The sequence below is a fragment of the Clytia hemisphaerica genome, unplaced genomic scaffold (genome assembly GCF_902728285.1).
Source record: "Clytia hemisphaerica strain Z4C2 unplaced genomic scaffold, Clytia hemisphaerica genome assembly, whole genome shotgun sequence".
NCBI classification, from domain to species: Eukaryota; Metazoa; Cnidaria; class Hydrozoa; order Leptothecata; family Clytiidae; genus Clytia; species Clytia hemisphaerica.
In genome coordinates, this window is record NW_027103836.1 from 2481318 (window position 1) to 2504905 (window position 23588).

Genomic DNA, 23588 nt, shown 5'->3' on the forward strand with positions numbered 1-23588 from the left:
ATTTTGGTTATATTTAAGCTGAAGCCTTATGTCTGATAGTTTGTTCTTATAAAAAACGTGTACCTCGGTACGTGAAGACAATCAAAGAATTTCATGAATGAAAAACATTTTGATATTTCATTACGACTGAAAGATGAAAGATGTCAGAATGTCTTCAAATTAATTTTTGACAGGTCTCCTAAATATAATTTGTTTGTTGATGTGATTTATGGGTTTTTTGTTTATGTACGTTGCAAACTGCTGATGGGTAGGAATAAGGGAGCGGTCATAAAGTATCTACTAGAGGGGGGTGGAGGATATTTTGAAAAATCCAAAAGAATTTCGCACCCCCTCCCCTAACCTGGAAAGAAATCGAGCCCCCCATCATAAGACCCAATATTTTTTCGCACCCCCCCCCCTACTAGAAAAATTTTTACACGAAAAAGAATTCATACAGATGCGGTACAAAGAGTATTATTTGTTTGTATGACAGTTTTTTATGTCAAAATAAGGTAAGGGAGATAGTTTAGCCCTGTTAAGTTAAAGTATAACAGGGCTAAGACAAGAATCATCAAGTGGTTTTCTCTGAGCTTCTGTAAGATTTATTGGAAAAAAATACGGCTTATTTTCCCCAGTAGCGACCTGGCTTAATTTTCTGGGGGTGCAATATAAAATTGGCGCCCCTGGTATTTTTTGTCCTTATTTGCGCCCTCCATTATTCAGTGAAATTATTAAACTGTAAGAGCAGTATAGTTGAAAGTAACGCCCGGAATCTTTGAGTCAAGAAACTTGGAAATTTTTTTTTGTAATTTGAAATGTTAAGGTGTTTTGAACAAAGGAGGCGCAACCATGGTTTGCGCCAGCGGAAATTTTTTCAATTTTCAACTTTTAATCTGTCTAAAATGCCCCATATTATAGCACCAAAAACAAAGCCACTCAAATAAAATACATGAGCTGTTGATACTTGAAATTGAAGTTTTGTACCTGATAATCTAATCAGATTACAGTATTAGGTAATTTTTTTCAGAAAAATTTCCATAGGTTTTCCAGGGTCTGTCAAAGCCCTGTGTCTGTTAGTTAGTATGTAAGTTAGAAGACATTAGGAGATTCAATATTTTTCACCACCATTTTAGCTAAAAGACAATTTGTTCTGACAAATTTTTTTAGGAAGTACTTTTTCAAACAACTCTGATGAGCTGTGAGAGCCACTAATCTACTTCCCTCACCTAGTTCAATGTTACAAACCAAAAGGGCAAGGCGATGATGCCCAAATAATGGCAATATGAAATGTACATATATCCATTAAGATTAATTATGAGTTGTCGGCCGTGAGGCCGAAAAGTTTTTGAAATCTTCAAACGTAAAACTATGAAATTAGACTTCCTACATTTTCTCTTGAGTTTCCCAAAAAAAAATTGGAACCCCCCCTAAACCCTCAAAAGATTTTTGGAACCCCCCCCCTGAACCCTCGAAAAAAATTTCGAACCCCCCCCCTAGAATCCTCCACCCCCTCCTAGTAGATAATTTAACATTGGTTGGTTTCTGGGTGGATTTGGGAGAATTTGTGAACATTTAAAACACATTCACATATCATATCGTTTTCTTTGGAAAATCACGATTACACTTATGCACAGTTCTCAGATAATTATATTGGTTTATTGCAGAAGAAGTCACATGATTACGTAATCATTCTTTGAACATGTCGCCCCTATCTTTTTTTAACTTTTTTTATTCAAATTTTAAGTAGGCATCTCTAATTGACATATACTTTTTAGGTTGATTTTTTGCATACTACTTGTCTTGTGCATTCAGACCGGTCCAAAATGGTCCATTTAGTCTAAATCTGTCTTAAAGCGGGACTATATCTAAGGATTAGAAAATGCTATTGACTTGAAACTTTGAAAAGTGTCAGGTTTTGCTGGTAAAAGCTCACAACCAGAATTTCAGGTAAAATGAACCGGCGGTTATGCTGAACAGGAGTATATTTTTGGTAAAATACGGACTAGTCTGTAAGGCAAAAGCTTCAGTTATTCTGTTTAGGAGGTCGGTGTGAATTTTGCATGTCGGTCCGCAAATTACGAAATACTCAATGGAACAAATTTTCCTCTTTAATTTGTCAAAACAGTATTCAAAGACTAATTCAGTCAAATAGAACGAGCCAATTCTAACCAAATTTTCATTCTGGTCTATCAATACCGACCCGACGGTGTAGCTGAACAAAAAGTTTGAAAATCATCTTCATTCATTCATTTATACCACTTATGTTAAAATTTCAACGTCAAAGCAATTGTCAATCTTCATACTTTTAAGATTGCTTCCCCTAGTAACCCAGCTGGCCCACAATGTTGTTTTAACGTTCATTTAACGTTATATGGACGTTGTGAACGTTATATAGACGTCGAAACATGTTTTGTGCCAGCTGGGAACAAATATGAGGCTCTTTGTGAGGTTAAGAGAACTAACTTCGGCGAATTACCATGAAATTCTTATTTTGAAGAAACATTTTTTTTTAATGAAAATACTAAAATACGTCAAAAAAGATTACCAAAGTACCAAAGAACTATCTCACGTTTGAATGACGTAATGTTTTCTATGGAAATACACCGGTTTTAGTGGCAAATTTAAACTAGACAACAGTTGTATAAAATTTGCCGCTACTGGCAAAAACCGGGGTCTTTCCGTAGAAAACATTACGTCATGAATATTATGAATACTTTACAACAGAAATAACCAGTCCAAAAAGATCGAAGTTGAAAGTCTTTATTTTTTCAAAACATCACATTATCAAGCATCAAACATCACCATTAGAAGTCAATCATGGCGCGTTTTTCCAAATTTATTTTTCAGTGTGGAGCATGTTGTCAAAAACAGGAAACATTAAGTATATATTACTATCACAGATGAGCTCAATAATTAACAATGGTGTCTCCCAAATAAGTATAATTTTGTTGATTCTCTTTACATCACTAACTACGTATGATGAAAATGCTAGTTTCAAAAAATTAGACGCCGGTAAATTAGCAATTGTAACAATAGAATTATTTTCAAAGGTGAACTACTTAAATACTTGTATTGTAGCTTTTTGTTTTTACATTATAATAATTTTGTTTTTGCGAAACAATAATAGATTTTTGCGAATTTTTGCGAAAATGAGCGAAAAACAATCAAGTTACACTAAAGTCTAGAATCTATATCATAGGACTTTGCATGGTCAGTCATTTATTTGGTCATTTGGCTGATTCGATTTAAAAGTTGTGGCAATTTATGCATTTTTGATACATGCCATAACATACCAGAGCTATGTTTAGATCCTTGACACGGAGAAATCGGAAAGATTTTAAAGAATTTTTTTTTATGATATAGAAAAGAGGCGCTTTTATACTGATGAAGCAAAGTAGCCAAAAGAAATTTAGAAAGTTCTTTGTTCTTTTCGTTTTTCCAAATTTTCCAAATTAGCGTTAAAGCCATACTAAGTTTTGTCCACACATTCCATCAATAACATTTCAACAGTTAAGCTCTGGTGTTTTGATATTGATCCAAAAATTAGAGAGTTTCACAAAGTAGCACGGATTAGCACCAAGGCCACGCCCATTTTGTCAATAAATTCTGTCCACAATTAATTATTGACACGTCATCTTTCTGGTGTTTTAATATTGATCCAAATATAATGAGGGGACTGGAACTAGTCAAAATGTGCAAAAAGCTGGCGATTTGAATCCTAAAAGGGGAATTCCCTAAATTACTGTTTTGACCACGCCCACTTTAATGACAGTTTTTGTAAAGACTTGCCCCATGTTATGTAATCTTTCAATATCTTTTTTCAATTTTTTTACAAAGCTTTTTTAGACTCCCAATCCTGCAATCCAGCGAATCTACTTAAAAGTAGCACACAAAATTTGCTTTGATTTCAGAAGTTTTTTGCGTATGGTCAGAGTTAGGCGTGAATATATATCAAAGATTAAAATTGAATATATGATTAGAACCAGCCCCTAGGGATAGAAAATATCATGTTACTTTATTTTTGTAATTGGGATGTCCTTCGATTTAAAAAGTGATACAAAAACCTCCCCTCTATTGTTCAAAAATGATTGAGAATAAAACTAAAATATTCGAAAGTGTTAAAAACAAATGGTGACGAAATAAAGTAAGAAAAAATTAAGTTTAATTCATTGGCGTAGGCTTAGGCTCAACCTTTTCACATAAATGTTTAGAGGGAAAGAAGAAATATTTTTACCCTGAAAAATTTAAACCAAAAAGAAATGGAAGTACTTAAGGTAAGGTCATGTTAGGCTAAATCAGGGGATACTAGTTTTGTGAAATGACAGGGGATGCCACCCGATTTTTGAAAATAGGACATTTTATTTTTAGGGTCTAAAATTGAGGAAAACACCTAGATTTTGGGAATTTTGGGACCCTTACTGGGACTTTTTTCCTAAAATATAATATAATAAATATTTGAGTTTTTTTTGTAACCCTTAGGGGAACTGAAATTAGATCTTAATGACCCTTAAAGGGACTTCCAGGGGCTTTTAAGGTCCAAAAAAGATCCTCCATTTGCTTACCCTCCCCTGGGCTAAATCAATCAATCAATCAATCAATCGATTAACCACGATTTCTTTGGGCTCAAAAAAGGGATATAAGACTCTTGCAAGGTTTACCGAATTCATCATTCTTTGCAATTTTATTTTTCAATTTTGAATACCAATGAAGTTCCATCATGTATCAGGTTCAAATGACTTTGTACAAATCATAAACAAATATTTCCCGACTTCAATAAAGGTTGATGAATATTGATCCTGTGTCAATTGAAATAATTTTTAACTAACGATCTGTGATTCTAGAAAAGATAATTTCTTATAAAACAATTGTTTTGCGTAGACACGGTGGAGTCCGCAACAAAAAATTTAGAGTAGGCTCATGAAATACACTCTTATAAGCATAGGGGCAAATATTAAATCCTGCGCAAGTGATGTTTTCAAAATCCCATTTTGTCCACAATAATTACTATGGAGGTGATCCTAGACTAAACCAGACCGTTCCTTTTTTCAAAACAAGGTCTGTGGACTGGGCCGAGGGGAGGGGGGTACTAGGGCAAAATGGATTACATTACAGGGATGTGCCACTGGTCAGGGTACCTTTTTTCACCTCCATGAATCCCAGGTAGGGTCACAAAACACCAAAATAGAAAAATTAGTCCTTCGTTGGGTGTTTCTTTTGGAAAATTTGGATAAAAAGTAGAACATTTTGAGAAAACTTTGTAACTTCAGTCCCATTCAGGGTCACTTTTTCCTCAAATTTTGGCAAATTTTTTCAAAAACCAGTCCCACATAGGGTCCATTTTTCCAACCTCAGCGGAGCACCCTCGTCGGCATAGTGTGCAGAGGGGTCTGAACCCCCCCATTAATATTTCATCCCCCCCTATAAAGGTATCCCCCCTATTTTTAAAATTTTTTGATCCCACACCATTTACAGGGGTCCGAGCCCCCAGCATATAATTTGTACTCCCAGTATTGGGGAAGAATTTTGATGAATGAAATATATTATTTTTTTTTATTTATTTATTTATTTATTTACAGTAATATATTTCCCAGGTCTATCGACCTCTATGAAATAATCATGCTTAACATTTTACAATTTATGGAGATCTTTTTCCCATTCTGCGAGCAATTTTTCTTTGAAGTTGGCGACAGATGTTGCAGCTACAACATCAACTCCAAGACCATTCCATATGTCAATACTTCTGTAGAACAACGAATTTGTTTGATACCCTCTGACACCATCATTTGCAAAGTTTCTTTGTAGTTCGTAATCGTGCTGACGTTTCGGGCGTTCGCGAAGGACAAACTTTTGACAGGCCGATGATTTATCATAAACGTGAAGATGTTTATATACTTCAACCATATCGCCAATTTTACGTCTGATTTTCAGTGTCGGAAGGTTAATCTTACGGAGACGGTATTCGTAAGATTTGTTCTTGTACCCGCTAACCAGTCTCGTGGCCCTTCGCTGAACACTCTCGATGGCATCGATGTGTTTGATGAGTCGTGGAGACCAAACGGCTTGAGCGTACTCAAGATGAGGTCGGACGAACGCTATAAAAAGAGTGCGGAGCATTTCTGGTGAAAGAAAGTCAAAACTTCTGCTGATCAGACCAACGATTGAGTTAGCTTTCTTGATTTTACCAAAGATGTGTTCTTCAAAATTCAGTTCCCCAACGATAATCACTCCGAGATCTTTTTCTTGATCCACATGCTCCAGGATTAACCCGTCTATGTTGTATGGATGGGCATGTTTGATGTTCCAAAATTTTCCTAGTGTTAGCACGTGGCATTTATCTGGGTGGAATCTGAGTAGCCAGTCCTTTGACCATCTTTCCATTGCATCGATATCATGTTGCAAGCGAATGGCATCTTCAGCACTATTTATCTCCTCAACAAGCTTAGTGTCGTCTGCAAAGAGGTACATATCAGAGCTTGTAACCTCAGGTAGATCGTTGATATATAACACAAAAAGTAATGGACCAAGAACACTTCCCTGTGGGACACCGCTGAGTACTTTACCTTCCTTGGATAGTTTACCATTTACCTTGACATACTGATATCGATCCGACAGAAAGGATTTGATCCAGTCTAACGTGAATCCTTTGATACCGTATGCGTCGAGTTTCTTGAGTAATCTGCGGTGTGGAACTGTATCGAAGGCCTTGGCAAAGTCGAAATAGATAACATCTACCACTTTACTTTCTGATATTGAGTCTGAACATTTATCAAGGTAACTCAATAATTGTGTGACTGTTGATCTTTTCCCCAAGAATCCGTGTTGCTTGTCGGAAAGTAACTTTTTGTCAACTAGGAACTTCATTATTTGATCTTTAACAATTCTTTCCATCAATCTACAAGCAATAGAAGTCAAGCTAACTGGCCTGTAATTTTCTGCCAAGTTCTTTTTTCCTTTCTTATAGATCGGGGATACGTGCGCAATTTTCCAATCATCCGGTAGTGTACTTTCTGCGAAGGATTTGGACATAACAATGTATAGGGGGACAGCAATATAGAAAGCTAACGCCTTCAACATAGCAGGATGTATCTCATCTGGTCCCAGTGACTTGTTAGGGTTCAAGCCTTTCAGTTCTTTTCGGACCATTTCAATGGTGAGATCGAAAGTTACACATGAGTCTGTACGTGATGCAAACTCTGGTAGTGGTCCAGCAGGCTCTTGTGTAAAAACACTACAAAATTGATCCTGTAGTACGTCTGCTTTATCTTCATCCCTATAACAGAGTGATGAGTTATCCTTCGGGTCAAGAAGGAGAGGAGAAATTCCCGGTTTTGTTTTCATGGAGCTGCGAATATGTTTCCAGTTTCTTTGGACTTTTCTTCGCTTGATCACAGATTTGTTCTTCTAGCCTCCTTCTTGTCTGTGCTATTTTTCTACTTACAAGGTTTCTTGTTGTCACGTATTCAGCTCTACTTCTCTGTTCTGTTAATGTGCCAATCGACCTTATCCATTTGCGGTGGAGACGACGCTTTTCTTTGATGGTTTTTCGGAGTTCTGTAGAAATCGCAAATTTCCTCTTTCTTTTATAAGAGTTTTCTTCTTTTGTGCATGGTACGTATTGGTTCCTAAGGTCAAGAAGTTTATCTCGTAACATATTCCAGCATTCATTAACATGTGTGACGTCTGCCCTGCTAATGAAACCAGTAACCCATTCAGAATTTTCAAGATCTCCTTTCATCGCTTCGTAGTCTGCTTTATTGTAATTGTATTTCGCACCTACAGGCTCGGTTTCAAAATAACATTCAAATGTGAATGAGAGAACACTATGATCGCTTTTGTCAAGGGGGGCTAGATAGGTTAGATTATTGACTTGGTGTTCTTCGTTTGTCAGGATTAGATCGATAAGGGAAGGTGTGTCCGTCCCTCTAGCTCGGGTGGGTTCATCAACGTGTTGGTAGAAAAAGGCGTCTCTTAGAGCGTTCAGGAATTTTTCATCTTCCTTTGTTTCGTCGTGAGGAGTGGACCAGTTTTTCCAGTTGATGTCTTTGTAGTTGAAATCACCGACGATACATTTGTGAGTATATTTGTTGTATTGACTTGTGTATATGGATGACAATTCCACGACCGACTTTATTCAAGGAATTCGTTTCATAAGGCTCAGAGTAATCTTTGACGACATAGTCCTGAATCAAGCGCTCTTTTTTCCATTTTTTTGGTTTTACTTCGCATATTGCTATAATATGGGGCTTTTCATTTAAAACTAGCTGGTCTAGTTCTCGTTTCTGTTTCTCTTTTTTCGTAAGCTGGTCTGCGTTTGTATACATAATGTTTAATTTTTGTCGTGTTTGTTTTTGTTTTTGCTTCTTATTTTCTACTTTATTTGTCAATGGTTTCTTAGTTAATTTTGGCGATTGGCCATTATCTTCTTGAGGCGGAACCCGTTTTTTGCGGAACCTATTACTCTCCAAATTCCATCTTTTTCAGTCTGGTTCTTCGTTTTTGCGTCAGTTGCCTTTTCTTTATACTTCTTTCTTTGGTCTAAAGTTAGATCCTCGCAAACGCTCACACCCTTGTACATCTCTATCCCTTTCAATGCTGGAAGATTTCCAAACACACTATCCTTTTCCTCCTCACTGTTTAGAGTAACAATGAGTGGGCGCTTTTTCCCATCAGTTGATTTGCCAATTCTTGAGATACGTTTTATGTCTACTTTGACATGGAGCTTTTCAAGTGATGTTACCCATGTCTCATCTTTCTTAGGAGCATCATTTGTTGTTGTCTCTTCAACGCCGTGGATAATCAAGTTTTTTGACCGTCTGATTTGATCTCTTTCTTCCGCTGCCTCCTCATCACGGACTTCTTTGATAACAGTCTTGATATCATTGTTCGGAGTGGTGGTCTCACAATTGGTAGAGACAACAGCAGCGGCGTATGATCTTTTACACTCTTCTTTAAGAGTTGACAGAATTTCCGTCCGGAAATCTTCTAGCTTCTTTTCTAGTTTGTTTTCGACGTATTCTACGGTGTGCAAGGCTGGATCATTAGAGAGTTTAGTTTTTAACTCTGTAAGCTCTTGTTTCTGAGATTCGACAATTTCAAGAAGATGTTGTTCTGTTGTTTTCAGTTTCTTGATCGTTTTTTCGTTTTCTTTGATAGTTTCTTTGAGTTTCGCTAATTCTGCGGCGGTTTTTAGTGACGGTTGTGTTGCAGCAGAGGTAACGAGATTCGAAAGGTCTTTAGAAACTGTAACGCAGTTTGGACAGACGTATTTACAGCTGGTTCTTCTGTCATCTTTAAAGCATTGTAGCATATATGGTGGTAATCTAGTGCAAAGAAAATGTACTAGTCTGTTGCACTTTGAACATGCCAAACTGTCTTGATTACGATCGTCTACACATGAGGCGGTGGTGCAAAGAGGATTTGGAGTTATCTTTTGTCTTGTGGACGTCATTGTAGATGTTTTAATGAGAATGCAGTTTTCGATGGTTGGATGTTGGCTGGTTTAAGTTGGTTTTAGTAGCGATTTTTCCCCGGGACTTGGTATTCAGTGTGAATTCGTACCAATAGTCAATGAACTTGAAAACACTAGCAAATAAACAGTAAACTAATAATTTTTTAACCAAAAAGTTACTATCCCCCCCATTTTTATTTGATCCCCCCCCTATAAGCTCAAACCCCCCATTTTAACTGGAAAATTGCCCATCCCCCCTATAAAGCCTTCCTTGAAAACTCGGATCCCCCCCTTAAAAAAGGGGGGAGGTTCATACTATGCGTCGGTCGGCAAGGGTAGGACCCCCCCCCCCCGGGACTTGGTTTTCAGCTAGATGGTCGTTTTTGATTCTAGCATCCATCTTATGTCTATGTGCTAAAGTCTCTCTAAACTTGATGGAAGTTTAATTTTTTTGTAAGTATTTTTGTAATGTCTTGTTTTTTTTTCAGATTTTACTATGTTCTTTGGCTTTGTTTGTTCCATTAACCGAATCATCGTTCGATTTCGAAGATTTTATTTCCATTTTCCGAAAGAAGATATTAGAATGTTCGATGTCAAAAGGGAACTTGTTAAATTCAGGTAAGAACATTATTATCTACCCCTCAAGTGAGTTACGGCATGTCCAAGGTAAAAGTGAACCAGAACCCATTGGCCACGAGATATTAAAATTTTTAGTTTTATGACGTAATGTTATGTAATGTTTATGACGTCATAATACAGGTTTTTGGGCTATAACTTCTTATAGCCTCAACTTAAATTTTTCATACACCTATCACGTTAATCTACATCACAAGGCGCTTCTTTCCAGCTATGTTTGACATTTTGAAAGTGAGTGGAATTGGTTCACTTTTTCTTTGGACATGCCGTAACTCACTTGAGCCGTTCGATGCTTCAAAACCCGTTTAACAAAACATGAGAAACGTCTATTGTCCCTTTGCAGCAAGAGCCGAAGGGCAAAGGGTTTGGTGATGCTAGTGAAATCAACCCAGCTGGCACATAACGTTTTTTTGACGTTTATCTAACGTTCAAACGTCCATATGACATTAGTTGAACGTTGAAACAACGTTTTGTACCAGCTGGGTCTATGGGGTCTTCCTCTCATTGCAATCACTATCGTATTATTTCTTATCATCTCATAGGTCTTCAAGAGAGATGTAAAACACAACTGGATAGTTTCTTCTCCTGCTGGCCAAATACTCCCGTCAATACAACATACATAACGAATTGTCCAAAGATTGCATACTATGAATGTAAGCCGTAGACTGTTGAATTCTACTATGAGTGAAAGAAAATTTGACAGGATTGTCCCAAGGGGGATAATTGACTATCGTTATCAGGCTTCGAGCGATGGTCGAGTGGTCAAAGAGGTCAATACCACAATTCAGGGATTCACGGCTTAAATCCCCGCTTCTTCCAATGTTTCATTCAATACATGGATAGTCGTGTATGTTGGTATTTGACCTCGTGAAAACAATCCAAAAGACTGTCTAAAATTCCTAGATTACTGATTTTATTCACGTAAAATATAAACTTTCAAAATCGGATTCTTACAGCGCAGAATAAGTTACGAAATTTGACACCTTTACAGTGCAGAAACCGATAAAAAGTACACCCTTACAGTACATCATTCTCTTCATCAGCTCTTTTCAATGGAACACCTCCCTTTCAAAAAGATAATTTTTGAGACATACAGATGGGAAATATACACATATACAAGACTGCGAGCAGCACGCTATTGAATAATTTAGTTTAATTTCCTTCCTTACGAAGGAAGAATTTATTTCATTTGAAAATTTTAATATGAACAAGGTAATTTGTTACCCTTACAGTGCAAGTACAGGTAAAAGCATACCCTTACGCTCCCGGGGGGGGGGGTACTCGATTTATAAACCACTACATGTGCTGCCAAAAAATGGTATTCAAAATCGGACCCTTACAGTGCAGCCTTTGAGCAGTGAAAAGGTACCCCTAGAGTGCATTTTACCGAACGTTTCTGAAAATTAAAGTGTAGTTTGATTTCATGTCTGACACGTTTTTTTTTTATTAAAACACCAAAAATTTGGCTGAGCCTGGATGGTCTGGATGTGCTTATTTTTTTAGCAATTTTCAGCCTGAAATGTTCTTAGATGCGTTCTTAAATTTTCAGACTACTCTAAATCGACAATATCATGCAAAATAAAGAGCACTTAAAAATTGGTAAAATTTGATAAAAATATTTGACTCTCGATTTAGAAAATCCATTCCTAAGTTTGTTTAAAACTGCTTGAAAAGAGGAAAAAATTGTAGTTTCTTGTCAATTTTTTCCAAACTGCTGGGCATGTTCTTACGATGTTCTTAATTTTTCGACGAATTTCAGCCTCAATGTTCTTATAAACTGGGTTCTAATAAAAGAAAAAACGTGTATTTGCTCTAAAGCCAGATGAAAATGAGCCTGATATGTCGACACAATGTCTTAAGCAAATCAAAATGGATGCGAGTGAAAACTATAAAGATACATCAGATTTTTACTGTCAGAAGTGCAATCATAGTATAAGAAAGCCGCGGCTTTCTTATACTATGTATGGTGCAATTCAGCATTCGCCAAACACACCCTTATAGTAGGGGGTCAAGCCTGGGGTTCCGTGACATCTTTTCTACGACCTAACCATTTTTAGTCTATTCCAAAGAACAGTATATAATATATAAGGCGAAACCAATTCGATTAGTTGTTTTACGGGCCCGATCGACCCTGGATTCCCAAAAATCGAAATAAAAATAAAATTGATTTTGGTAGTAAACTTTTATTTTGATTACTTAACAGACTGCGAAATTTTCAAAATTTCGGTAGTTTTTCCAAGGTTTCGAGAACTTTATGTTCAATTTTTCATTTTATTCATGAATTCGAGCTCTTTGTGTTTTTTTATTTTCTATTTCGCATTTTTGTCAAGATTTAGTAGTTTTAGGAGATTTCATAGGTTAAATTCTACTTTCATTTTTATTTTTTTCGCCAACCGCCCGGCCCTCTTTGTTGGGTAGCTTGGCCTGTAAAACAACAAATAAAATTGGCGTCGCCTAAGATATTTTTGAGAGGGAGGACGCGGATTAGGCCCGGGAGAACTTTTTATGACCAAAATAGTGACGCCATAGGCAAAACTGCAGTGTATCCAGCTAAAAGAAGACCCTTGTAGTGCACTCTATTAAAAGGACACCCTTACAGTGCGTTTCGAGGGTCTCGAAAAACCTAACCGGGCGGCACTTTCCGTGGGTCGGACCATATGAGTGTACTAGCTGAACCTTGAATGTCCCCCAGGGCTTTAAAGAATGATTGAAAAATTCAACGTAACAAGTGGTCATTGAGAGTAAGGTTTAGTTTCTTCATTTCGAACTTCAACCTTTCCCAGGCAAGAAAAGATGCAGTCTTAGGATTTAAGCCGTTTTTTGATTGAATCTAGAGGTCTATTCTTTTCATATGGTACATTTTCCTGGTTGAAAATGGTTATTCTATCGATCCAGTGTTTTTATACACCTTTTCGACCGTAGTGGCACAGTCAGGCGCGTGCCACTTAATTATTTAATTATCCCCCTAAACTCGATCCAATCCTTTTTTGACACCTTTTTCTTTTGTCTATAGGTGTGAAAAAAGGACTGGGACGGTTTTAGTGGGTTAAAGCGGATAAAAAATGCCTGCACGGTGATTGGCGGCTACGGTCGAAAAGTTGTATTTATTCTGTTTTTTTGCTTCTAGCGGACACGGTATCAAGACGATGTTTCGCAAATCAAACATGGGAAAAAGTGAATTATAACCTACACTGTCGCAAATTGCCTTCTGAATTGGTGACTAAACATAAACAAGAAATGTTGTTACAGTATGGACTCTATACGCAAGAGGTAGGTCGGTGTAGGGTGGTACCAACTTCGTCCCCTCAGTTGTTATAATTCTCGGGTGGTTCATTTGTCAAAGTTGAGTTAGAATACACTCTTCTCGAGATGCATAAATTTATTGTTGTCCTCGTTTTCAAACAGATTTCATTGCTATAAAATTACATATTCACAATGATAATTGTGTTGTTTACACCTCATGAGACATTTTGAATTTCAACAGTGGCGGCCTGGCAGGGGGTGCAGGGTGTGCAGTGCACCACCCAGAAACACCTGAGAGGGGCGCTAAAAAAGCTTTTCAAGGGGGCGCCAAAAATCTTTTTGATGTTTGGTTGGGCTATTTTGCGCCCTTTGACACGTTTTTAGCGCCTTCTATAAGTGCAATGTAAATTTTTTTTCGCTTGCGGCGCTTCGTTTTATTTTACGAATTTTTTCAAAACTACTCTCAACATTGAGTTGCGAAAAGTCAAAGCAAGAGAAGTGTTGTGTATCCACCAGGGGTTAAAGAGGATGCTCACCCCAAAAATGAGAGATTGATCGAAACTGCTCGCTGTGGTTTTTGTGGTCTTATGTGGACTAACTTTCTCCTTTTTAGAATATCTTATAAGCTGTTTGACCTTTCTTACACCAAATTTTTTTGCCTGCGGCGCCAGAATTACAAACAACCCTTATTCTTGCCAACTTTCGAATTTTTGGGGCCTCTTTCAGCCATTCATCTTTAGTGGAGAGTAAAGTATGACCAGGAAATAACAAGGAAATAGATATCAAATTATCACCCGGGGGGTAATAGGGTTGCGAGCTGACGGGGGGGGGTGCCGCCCGACTTTCGAACTTTGGACCCTTACCGGGACTAAAAAGGAGAAAACAAAGGAAAATTTTGGGAATTTTGCGAACCTTAACGGGACAAATATGACCAATTTTGACCAATTTCGATCTTTCAGGGGGTAAAAAGTTGAAATTTTCCTATTTTTCCGACCCTTAGTGGGACTGAAATTTGATTTTCTTATTTTTCCAACCCTTAGCGGGACTTTGGAAGTCGAAAAAAGGTACCCTTACCCTTAATGGCAGCACATACCGTACCCTCCATTTGCCTAAGTACCCCCCCCCCGGGCATTACCACCACCTTCGTATAAATAAAACTTTGTTAACACAGAGATTCTGGGCGTTACTTTCAACCAGTCACTGCTGTTACAGTTTAACAGTTTCACTTAATGGTATAGGGCGCAAATAAGGACAAAAATACCAGGGGCGCCAATTTCATAGTTTGCACCACCAAGAAAATTAAGCCAGGCCGCTACTGAATTTCAAGTACTTTTGTTTTAGAGTTAATGTTTGCCTTTGGGAATTTAAATTGGTTTAAATGTATAATTTCATAGCAATGAAATCTGTTTGAAAACGAGGACAACAATAAATTTATGCATCTCGAGAAGAGTGTATTAAAGAATTCATGTGTGTTTATATCTTTCTGTATCGGGTCTATATTTAAAGTCTATTTCAAATTAGCTGGCAGTTTTTTTTCAAACCTCAATAACTTTCGATAGAATTTGAATTACTAGGCGGTTTTGTACTCGTTAAAAAGATAATCCGAAGTGAAATATTAACAAAAAAGAAATAAAATTAAAAAATGGAAAAATGAACGTTCGACAGAGTGAACGGATATTTTTCTGAAAGAGCCCAGTTTAAAAATGTTTGCAGTTTGTTATATATAAACTCTTTGATCGTTTAGGAGATCGATGCTGAGAATGAATTAATTCGTCATACAAAGCTACAAACAGATATCAAGTATTATTTGAGATGCTTTGATTTGTCTATATGTGCTATTGGCTTTTTGGTCCTTCTGGTATTCATGTAAGTTTGATTAAAAGTTTTATTTTTACATTGTGTTCCCGTTTCATTTCAGACACATATTTCATATCAGGGAAGTGTCTGCCTATTGTTATATTATGCTGATATAAGCAAGAAGTTGCTTTTCTTTTCCTCTTTCTGACCAATCTTGCTCCACATCCGTGTCAATCCAATGTGAAAAAGCTTGTGAATTGAAATTGATGAGTAAGCAAACGATATCGCTCTTTTTCAAAAACAAAACCTTGAAGTTAATTTTTGCTAGGATTCAAAACCTCGAATGTCCCGACAGCAAGATTCGCGGGAAAGATATTTTAAAGCAAATCATATGAACTATGAACTATGAACTATCATGTGGCTGATATTTTTATATTCTCTTTGGATGAACGAATCATCGAGGTATCACTTTCAAAACCTCAGATCAAAAATTTCTTCTGCCAAGCCTTCCGCTGCAAATAAATAAACTTTTAAACCCTAGGAAAATAAAAGAAATTGGGTGAAGAAAAGGCGGATTCGCGAAATTTTGTCCATGCGAAATCAGAACATCCTATTAGTGTCCCCACAGTTGGGCTTCACATGTTTTGATTTTTGACGTTTTGGGTCAAAATTCTAATAATCTGTAATCTGTAATAATATGTATCTACAACCTCGGTTAAAAGATATTGAGAATTTTGATTAATCTCTCGTTTTTAGCAATTTAAAGTTCGGGCGAGAAAGTTGCTTTTGGGCTAATTGATAAATATAATAGAATATTTCAATTTGGGAGGGGTTTATAGACTTACAGGCTATATTCTAAGCCCTATTGGACCATTCTTGAACTTTTGGATTCTCAGATCCTTAAGTCTTGTGTTAAAACTGTACCCTTTCAACCAAAGTTAGGGCACTTCCAAATCGTTTGTGGCTATAAGATTTCGTGGGAATTTCCTTTTTCTCTCAAATATTATAACTTTCATTGAAGCTAGAACTAATACGAAAAGCAATTTTTATCGATTAATAATTTAACTAATTTCAGACCTTGGGACAATTCAAGAATTATGCTCCATCGGAATTTGATTATTTCATTCTTATTCGATGACCTTATCAATATTCTGATTCAAGAAACATTCAAGAATCCAAACACAGTGGTGAGCTGGGATATTAATTACCAATGCATAGTTTTTCGAAACCCTGATCTGGCTAAAAAGTTGTGTGTACCAGGTGGGAGATGATATGGATATGGGTTTGTTCAGACGGACCTCTAAACTCTGACTTTTCTGCCATCGTCAAACCTAATTTATTTAAAAAGATACGACTCACCAGAAAACTATTGTTTCACCGCAGGGTTTCCGGATTTCGAAGTTTAGCTTGAAATTTCTAACCCGTACCGGCCTTACCCTTCTAGTCACATTGTACAGAAGATCAATTCGCCAGTTACACCAAATAAAAAGCAGGGTTAAGTACATGAGAGTCTCAAGAGAAAAATACAACATTATCTCCCTCCATCTTGAAAATAGATTCCGATTGAAATTGTCAATTGATTTTGACTAACTTTTCCAATATCTAGTAACAGGACTCAAGCCTTCTATCTGGTCTTTATACTACAAGACCAACCCGGCGGGGGTGGTGCACTCGATCTGAAAACTACTGAAAACAACAAACTAGGGTCTCAAAATTGAGCCCCTTACAGTGCACAGAAAGTGCCGGTAGCTTACCTTGAGTGTCCCTCTCCCTGGGCTGACCAAACATCGTAAATTGTTTTCTTGTTTGTACCTTTTTAGAAAGAATGCAGTATTTTGATGGTGGTTCAAAAGTTTTTCTTTCTAGCGCAAATTTGTTGGATGTTCAATGAAGGATTTTTCCAGTTTCGACAATTCTTCTTTGTTTTTATTGAGAAGACTTATTTATGGATATACCTGTTGTTCGGTTGGGGTGAGTAAAGGCCGGTCTCCACTTGCGTGCTCTGCGTTCGCACTTTTTCGAGCAAAGCTACCACGCTATTGGTCAAAAGAAAAATGAAGCAATTCCATTGGCGCGCTCGAAAAAAAAGGTTGAAATGTGTTCAACTTTTTTTTCGAGCGCGCGCTACATTTTTATGACGTTATCTTTTTTCCAAGCAGAGAAGATTGAAGCCAAAACATGCGATTGCAGCGCGCGCAAGTGGGGAGTGGCCTTAAAGTCGATTTTTGCTCAACAAGTGTTTTTTATCTTTTTGTTAGTAATTATCCTCTGTAGTTAGTTTTTTTTCCATTTATTAATTATTATTGGTTAGCTTATTTGGGATTCTTTCCTCCTGGCGGTATGATCTGGTGGTCCTTTGGCGGGAGGTTAGGAACCTTTAGCGTTGTACTATTTGTTCGTGTTACTATAGATAAAGAAAAGTTCTTCATCCCAAGTGGAACGTTGTTGTATTTATTTGGATGCTTTTTGACGTACAGCTGGCTCTCTCTAATTCGATCTTCAAGGGACCATAAACTTTCTTCGAATTATAGAAAGATTCAACTTATAGAAAGTAATATGTACCACTCTCCAGATGAGGGGAACGATGTTTAGGTTCGAATTATGGAAAGATTCGAATAATAGAAGTTCGAATTAGAGAGGATTGACTGAATTTGGAAACTTTTGGCGAAGAAGATACACAGTCTCAAAATGTTTTACCATGTTTCTTTGTAGGATTTCCATTGATTTGGACGTTTGGCATCTATTTTCCAATCCTTTGGACGTACCCACCATTAGATGACTTTGCTGTGTAAGTTTTTTTGAATCCGGAATAAACAAATTTCCTACACGCCACACAAACTAACCGACTTTATAAGTTGATAGAAGCCTGTAGTTTAACGGAAATCTTTATAAGCACATCAGTCCGCACACCACGCACCAACGACTTTTTAAGTTGATCAAATACTTTTTTGACGACCAAATTATCAAAGGTTTCAAAATCAAAACATGCGCATACATCAATTATGCGCTGCTCTACAGTGAAGACAACGGGACATTTACATTAAAAAGCAAAATTATATTTCTCATGAAATTATTTCAAATTGTCCCATGTATATATGTATATTTCAACATATATATACCGTCTAGTGGTTTAACTTGAATCGCCATTCTAAGAAAATTAGCGTGTAATCCTAACCTTCTTGTCTTGTCAAACACAAAAAGATATTATTGCTCCTTTCTTGGTTCTTGTAGGTGCTGGTATGCTTTTCCAGGATATAAATACAATTACATCATTTATTCACCAGCTTTCGTACTTTTATTGGTAAGTTATTATCAGATACCCCTGTGTCACCAACCCGGTGGGACCCCCACTGGAAAATTCGACCATGAAGGGTTTGGCTAATTTTTTTCCCTGTAGGAAAAATACCCTACAATTCAATCCCCCTGGAAATTTGACTTTGATTATCCATCCCCATTCGAAATTAAATTGATCTATAAACCCTATTGGATTCTTGAGTTTGGAACAAAATAATTTCCATCCAAATTGGGATTTTGATGGAAACTTTTATGTCCCCGCTGTGGGAATAAAAGCGAGTTTATGTATGTGTGTTTTTCAGCGACGGAGACGGTAAGGTTCTAATTTGAGTAGATCCTGACCAGCTGAGGACGACGGCAAATCAGCACTTTTCAGCACAAATCAGCACAGTCCTCGATTTTGCGGGGCGGAATTGCGGGTTTTTCCAAATCGCTTCAGTCACTCTACCGTCCTCAAAAGTGCTTTAAGCATATATATCCATTGGGTTAGGAGTGGTAATTCAATAATAATTTTTTTTTCTTTTCAGTTAAATATTGGAATTATGGCATATCTCATGTGGATGATATGGTCCAAATTAAAAGCTTCAAAAACTGGTGATCTCAAAACAGCAAGGTTTGCTTACAAACAACGTTTTATGGACGTTTTATGGACGTTGTGAACATTAGATAAACGTTAAAACAACGTTCTGTGTCAGCTTGTTTTTTAATCTTGACTGATATGTAAAGTATATGATAAATATTGTTAAATTGATAAATATTCTAAAAACCCTAACAAAGTTTCCAAGGTTTTTAAGTAATTAAAATTAAACGAATTACAGGAGTTAGTTCATCTAATCTTTCCATCAGCTTACCCAAATAGAGACTTATACGCATGCGTAATTTATCGTTCTTTTAACTACATTCATTTAATTCCCATGATAAACAAAGAAGAATGAATCGGTAGTGGGTGGTATAGTCCATTGAGTTTCAAGCCGAAGGCTAGAGGTCAATCTCCTTGGTAGGATTTGAAGCCAACAAATCCTACCAAAGTTGCGCGGCCTTGAGCGATCCGCCTGGTTTTTACACAAATGGCAGATTGAAACTAAAATTTACCGCTTAATTTTGAAAAATATATCACTCGAAAACAAAGGAATTGCTAGATTCAATCCGTCATAAAAAATACGGCGCATATTTTAAGGCTTCAATTTTTCTTGCCTGAGAAAGGTTAGAGATTGACCTCTAGCCCTTCGGGCTTGAAACTCAATGGTATAGTCTCTTGCAGTCGGGGTTGTGGACGGCGACATATGTCGTTCTTTGATAGTTAGGGTTAAGGTTTGTCGTTCTTTTGTCACTTTTTAATAGTTATTTGTTGTATTTTTTAGATGGGCTGGTCTCACAGGGTCATTACAGTGGACAGACTGTTCATTCTTTAATTTTTTACTTTCTTTATAGGAAAGCAGCTCGTGGATTTTTCATTTGTATGTTTTTGCTTGGTGGTGGTTATGTGTTCACACTGTATGGCCCTGCTAACAACATTGGATTTATGTACTTTAGAGCTATCGTACAAGCCACTCAGGTAAGGGTATTGCTTTCTGGGCGTGTGATGATACACTCCCTCTTCACAGACCCGGTAGGATCTTTTCAGCCAGTAGGGGTAAAAATAACGGACTGGAACTCAATTGGGATTAATATTCTTATTTTTTTTTTAATTCAGTGGGGATGAGAAAATAACATACTATTTTGTGGTGAGGATTGGTTTATTTCATTACTTTCAGTGGAAACAAAAATTAGAGGATAGCTTTCCACCTGGGACAATATTTTGGCCGATTTTTCCAGTGGGAAGGAGTCCCAGTGGGTCCGTAAGAAGGGGGCAGGGGTGTATATATGTCTAAAAGCTTACTAGGGAACAAATTTATGTCGCATAATTACCACAAACAACATGATACTAGATGGGAAATTCTTCCAGCTGGCACACAAAGCCAGTCTAAACCTCTTCTTAGTATTTTGGCCATCGAAACCTTACGTTTTTATATAATTTGCTCTAATAATGTACCTGAAATAATATAAAGCTATCCTTAATTAACCCATGTACGTTTTTTTATAAGAACATCCAAATTTTTTAAGCCTGTGGATGTTCTTAACTTTTTTAGTTTTAAGCCTAAAAATGTTCTTAACATGTTCTTATTTTAATTATAATTTTTGAGCATTTTTGTCTATTTTCCTAAGAAATCAGGTGTTTTAGAGTCTGCAAAGCCTTAAAATGTTCTTAACTTGTTCTTAACATTTTGGCCATCGAAGCCTTATGTTCTTATATAGTTTGTTCTTATAAAAAAATCTTACTTTCCTGTTAGGGCATCATGGTTTGCATCTTGCATGTGTTTTTAAGCAAGGAAGTACAAGAAGCTGTCAAAACGAAAATCAATCGATTTTTAGCACAACACAATGTAAAGTTTGTTTTCTCGAGTAAATTCCCAGGTATATGAGGCCCCCAGCGGATCTTCAATTCACGCAATCACGCAAAAATCTTTCTTAAATTCACGCATTCACGCAATTTGTTTTTAATTTTCACGCATTCACGCAAACCGCTGGGGGGGGGCTTTATGCCAATATTAGAGCCTCGTAAACAAAGATTTGTTATAAAATATGTCCATATAAATCGACAGTCTATAACCGGGCTCTTTTTGTCGTGTTACTTTTATACCGTATAAATTTTATTTTAATTAACTAATTTCATAGGATTTGTGCATCTGGGAGCAGCCAACGGCTAGAAATTACAAATTATCTGTTCTTAATGATAACTTTTCCTGGAAAAAAATGTGGAAAATTCTAAATGGCGTCACTGGCATAAGGGATCAGAATTGTAATTTGGACCGTGCTGAAAATGGAAAAAAATTGAGCTTTGGCGTAACAAGGGCCAGCATAAAAAGGGCGGGTAAGGTAGGCTAATTTTATCTACGGATCAAACACATTGGTTTATTTTACTAGATTGAACTACAATGTATGAACAAGAAAAAAAACTCAAATGGACCTTCAACAAAACACTCAAACGTCAACTCCACCTCAAATATCAACAACAAGTATTCACCAAAGACAAATAAAGCAAACAAGATATCACCAGAGACAAAACTCTCCCCGCCTACACCTCCACCGCCCGATATGCGCCCTAACACCCAAGCTCCACCCAAGCCACGTGAAAATCCCTGTTATTCACACAGCTTTACGTTGGAAATCAAAAATTGTTTGACGCCCTCTTGTTTTACGCCTCGTGGCGGGAAGAAACAAGGAGGTTCCGCCTTAAAGGAAACAGTGAAAATCTCTGGTGATACTATAAATGGTTTAGTAAATGAAGCATTTGAAAAGGAAGAAAACACTGTTTAATGGTGCCCAGTTGGCACACAACGACGTTGTTTCAACGTTTATCTAACGTTCAAAACGTCCATATAGCGTTAGATGAACGTTGAAAGAACGTTGTGTGCCAGATGGGTGGTCGGAGCTTTGGAATCACCAACATTGTGGTTAATATTGATTGTTTGGACACTAACAGTATAGTATGCAAATTAAAAAGTATTTAGAGGACATCTTATTTTGTTGATGTGATGCTTTTATTCATTAATATAGTACTTAACCAACCAAAATCAGGAGCGTAATATGATTGTTGAAGTAGTGAGATTCCGAGAGAGGACATCTTAAAGGTTTTATTTTTACGTATTAAGTTTTCCCGTTTCATATCAGACACATGTTTCATATCAGGAGAGTGTCTGCCTATTGTTATTTTGTGCTGATATAAACAAAAAAGTGTTTTTCTTTTCCTCTTTCTGACCAATCTTGCTTCACATCCGTGTCAATGCAATGCGAAAAAGCTTGTAAATTAAAATTGATAAGTTTTGAGTGAACGATAAAACCTTTAAGAAAGATTCTCTAACGTGATTGGATAGTTATTTCGTTAAGGTTACGGTAGTTGTCAACCTTCATAATAGAGGACCAAATTTTCACCTTGCAATTTATAAAAGTGCAGACTAATTTCAATGTGTTAATATGAAACAATATCAGTCAGATGTCTGATGAGACTCTATTTCTTTAACTGTTCGTGCAAAGAGAACCCTATTTCTATCCACCGAAGCCTGGGTGATTGAAAAATTTCAGAATGTACCTATTTGTTTACACAAAATTTCCACCCTCTGGTTATTTGGATGAACAAGAATCAGAATATCTCATTTAAAGTACCTGAGCTTTTCGTAATTCCTTAGCTACCCTATGTTTACATTTCGTCATTTTTGAAAGAGATGCCATCATGATTGTCTAATGATCCTAACAAGATTGAGCTGATTACCATGATACAGCTATAATTAAAACCTACACGTTTTCTTTATAAAAACAAACTATATAAGAACATAAGGCTTCAATGGAAGAAATATTAAGAACATGGTAAGAACATTTTGTTAGGAAAGAAATACTCAAAAACTTAAGAACATCATAAGGCTTCAAAATTTTTAGATGTTCTTATAAAAAAATATGAACTCAATCCTTCAAGAAAATCCCTTCAAAAGATAACGGCTCCCAAAACGAGTGATTCCAGCGAAAATATGAAAAATTAGCTAAGCCAAGAATACTGGGCACAACCGTGGACAACTTATCATGGACTTTTGGAACCAAGTATGAAACCTCTTATTTGTCTAATCGTGCTAGTCTTTGGTAAGATCTTTATAGTCCATGTTTTTCAAAAAGTCTGAGTAATCAGTATTAGTAAAACACAATAGAGAGCAATGTCAGCAATTTTCACATAATTCGTGAGCATAATTTCGTGATTACTCATTAAACTTAATACCTATTTTTAAGTTGTCTGCCTTAGTTCATTTTTTTAAGAAATAATGAATCGAACTGATTAAAGTAGATATAAAGAAAAACCTTTGGGAGGCATTTAATTCGGTTTCTTTTTTTTTTCAACAGGAGGGGGTCTTGAGTAGTCTTTTTTTCAATATAAATTTCTAAAAAGTAGATTTTATTTGATCATTAGTTTAATTAAAAAGTGGCTTTAAATTCTAGAAAAAAAATTCAACAAAATTTAGAAAACAAAGAAAAAAAATTAACTTTAAATCCTTAGATGCCAGAAAAATGGAAGTATCGAAAATTTTTTTCTAAGTTTTGAAATTTGAAAAAATGAGAAATTTCATAGATTTCAAAATTTGAAAATTGAAAGAACACCTAAATTTTC

General features: G+C 36.5%; 1 protein-coding gene across 1 annotated transcript; it reads left to right on the forward strand.

The window, feature by feature from the left end:
- The first annotated feature begins 4199 nt into the window (after positions 1–4199).
- LOC136807234 (corticotropin-releasing factor receptor 1-like) lies at positions 4200–22216 on the forward strand. The gene is made up of 13 exons (XM_067063831.1): positions 4200–4253; positions 9916–10045; positions 10606–10716; positions 13191–13333; positions 15051–15172; positions 16179–16290; positions 16924–17074; positions 17816–17891; positions 18335–18404; positions 18925–19010; positions 19829–19952; positions 20728–20820; positions 21362–22216. The coding sequence occupies exons 1-13, from the start codon at positions 4239–4241 to the stop codon at positions 21752–21754; spliced, it is 1626 nt and encodes a 541-aa protein (XP_066919932.1). The 5' UTR covers positions 4200–4238; the 3' UTR covers positions 21755–22216.
- Positions 22217–23588: the final 1372 nt, after the last annotated feature.

Bases quoted from the DNA above. Each gene is read 5' to 3' on its own strand.
- LOC136807234 (XM_067063831.1), top strand. The intron at 10,046-10,605 runs GTAAGAACATTA...ATCATCTCATAG, and splicing joins AGGGAACTTGTTAAATTCAG to GTCTTCAAGAGAGATGTAAA. The intron at 19,011-19,828 runs GTTTGCTTACAA...CTTTCTTTATAG, and splicing joins GGTGATCTCAAAACAGCAAG to GAAAGCAGCTCGTGGATTTT.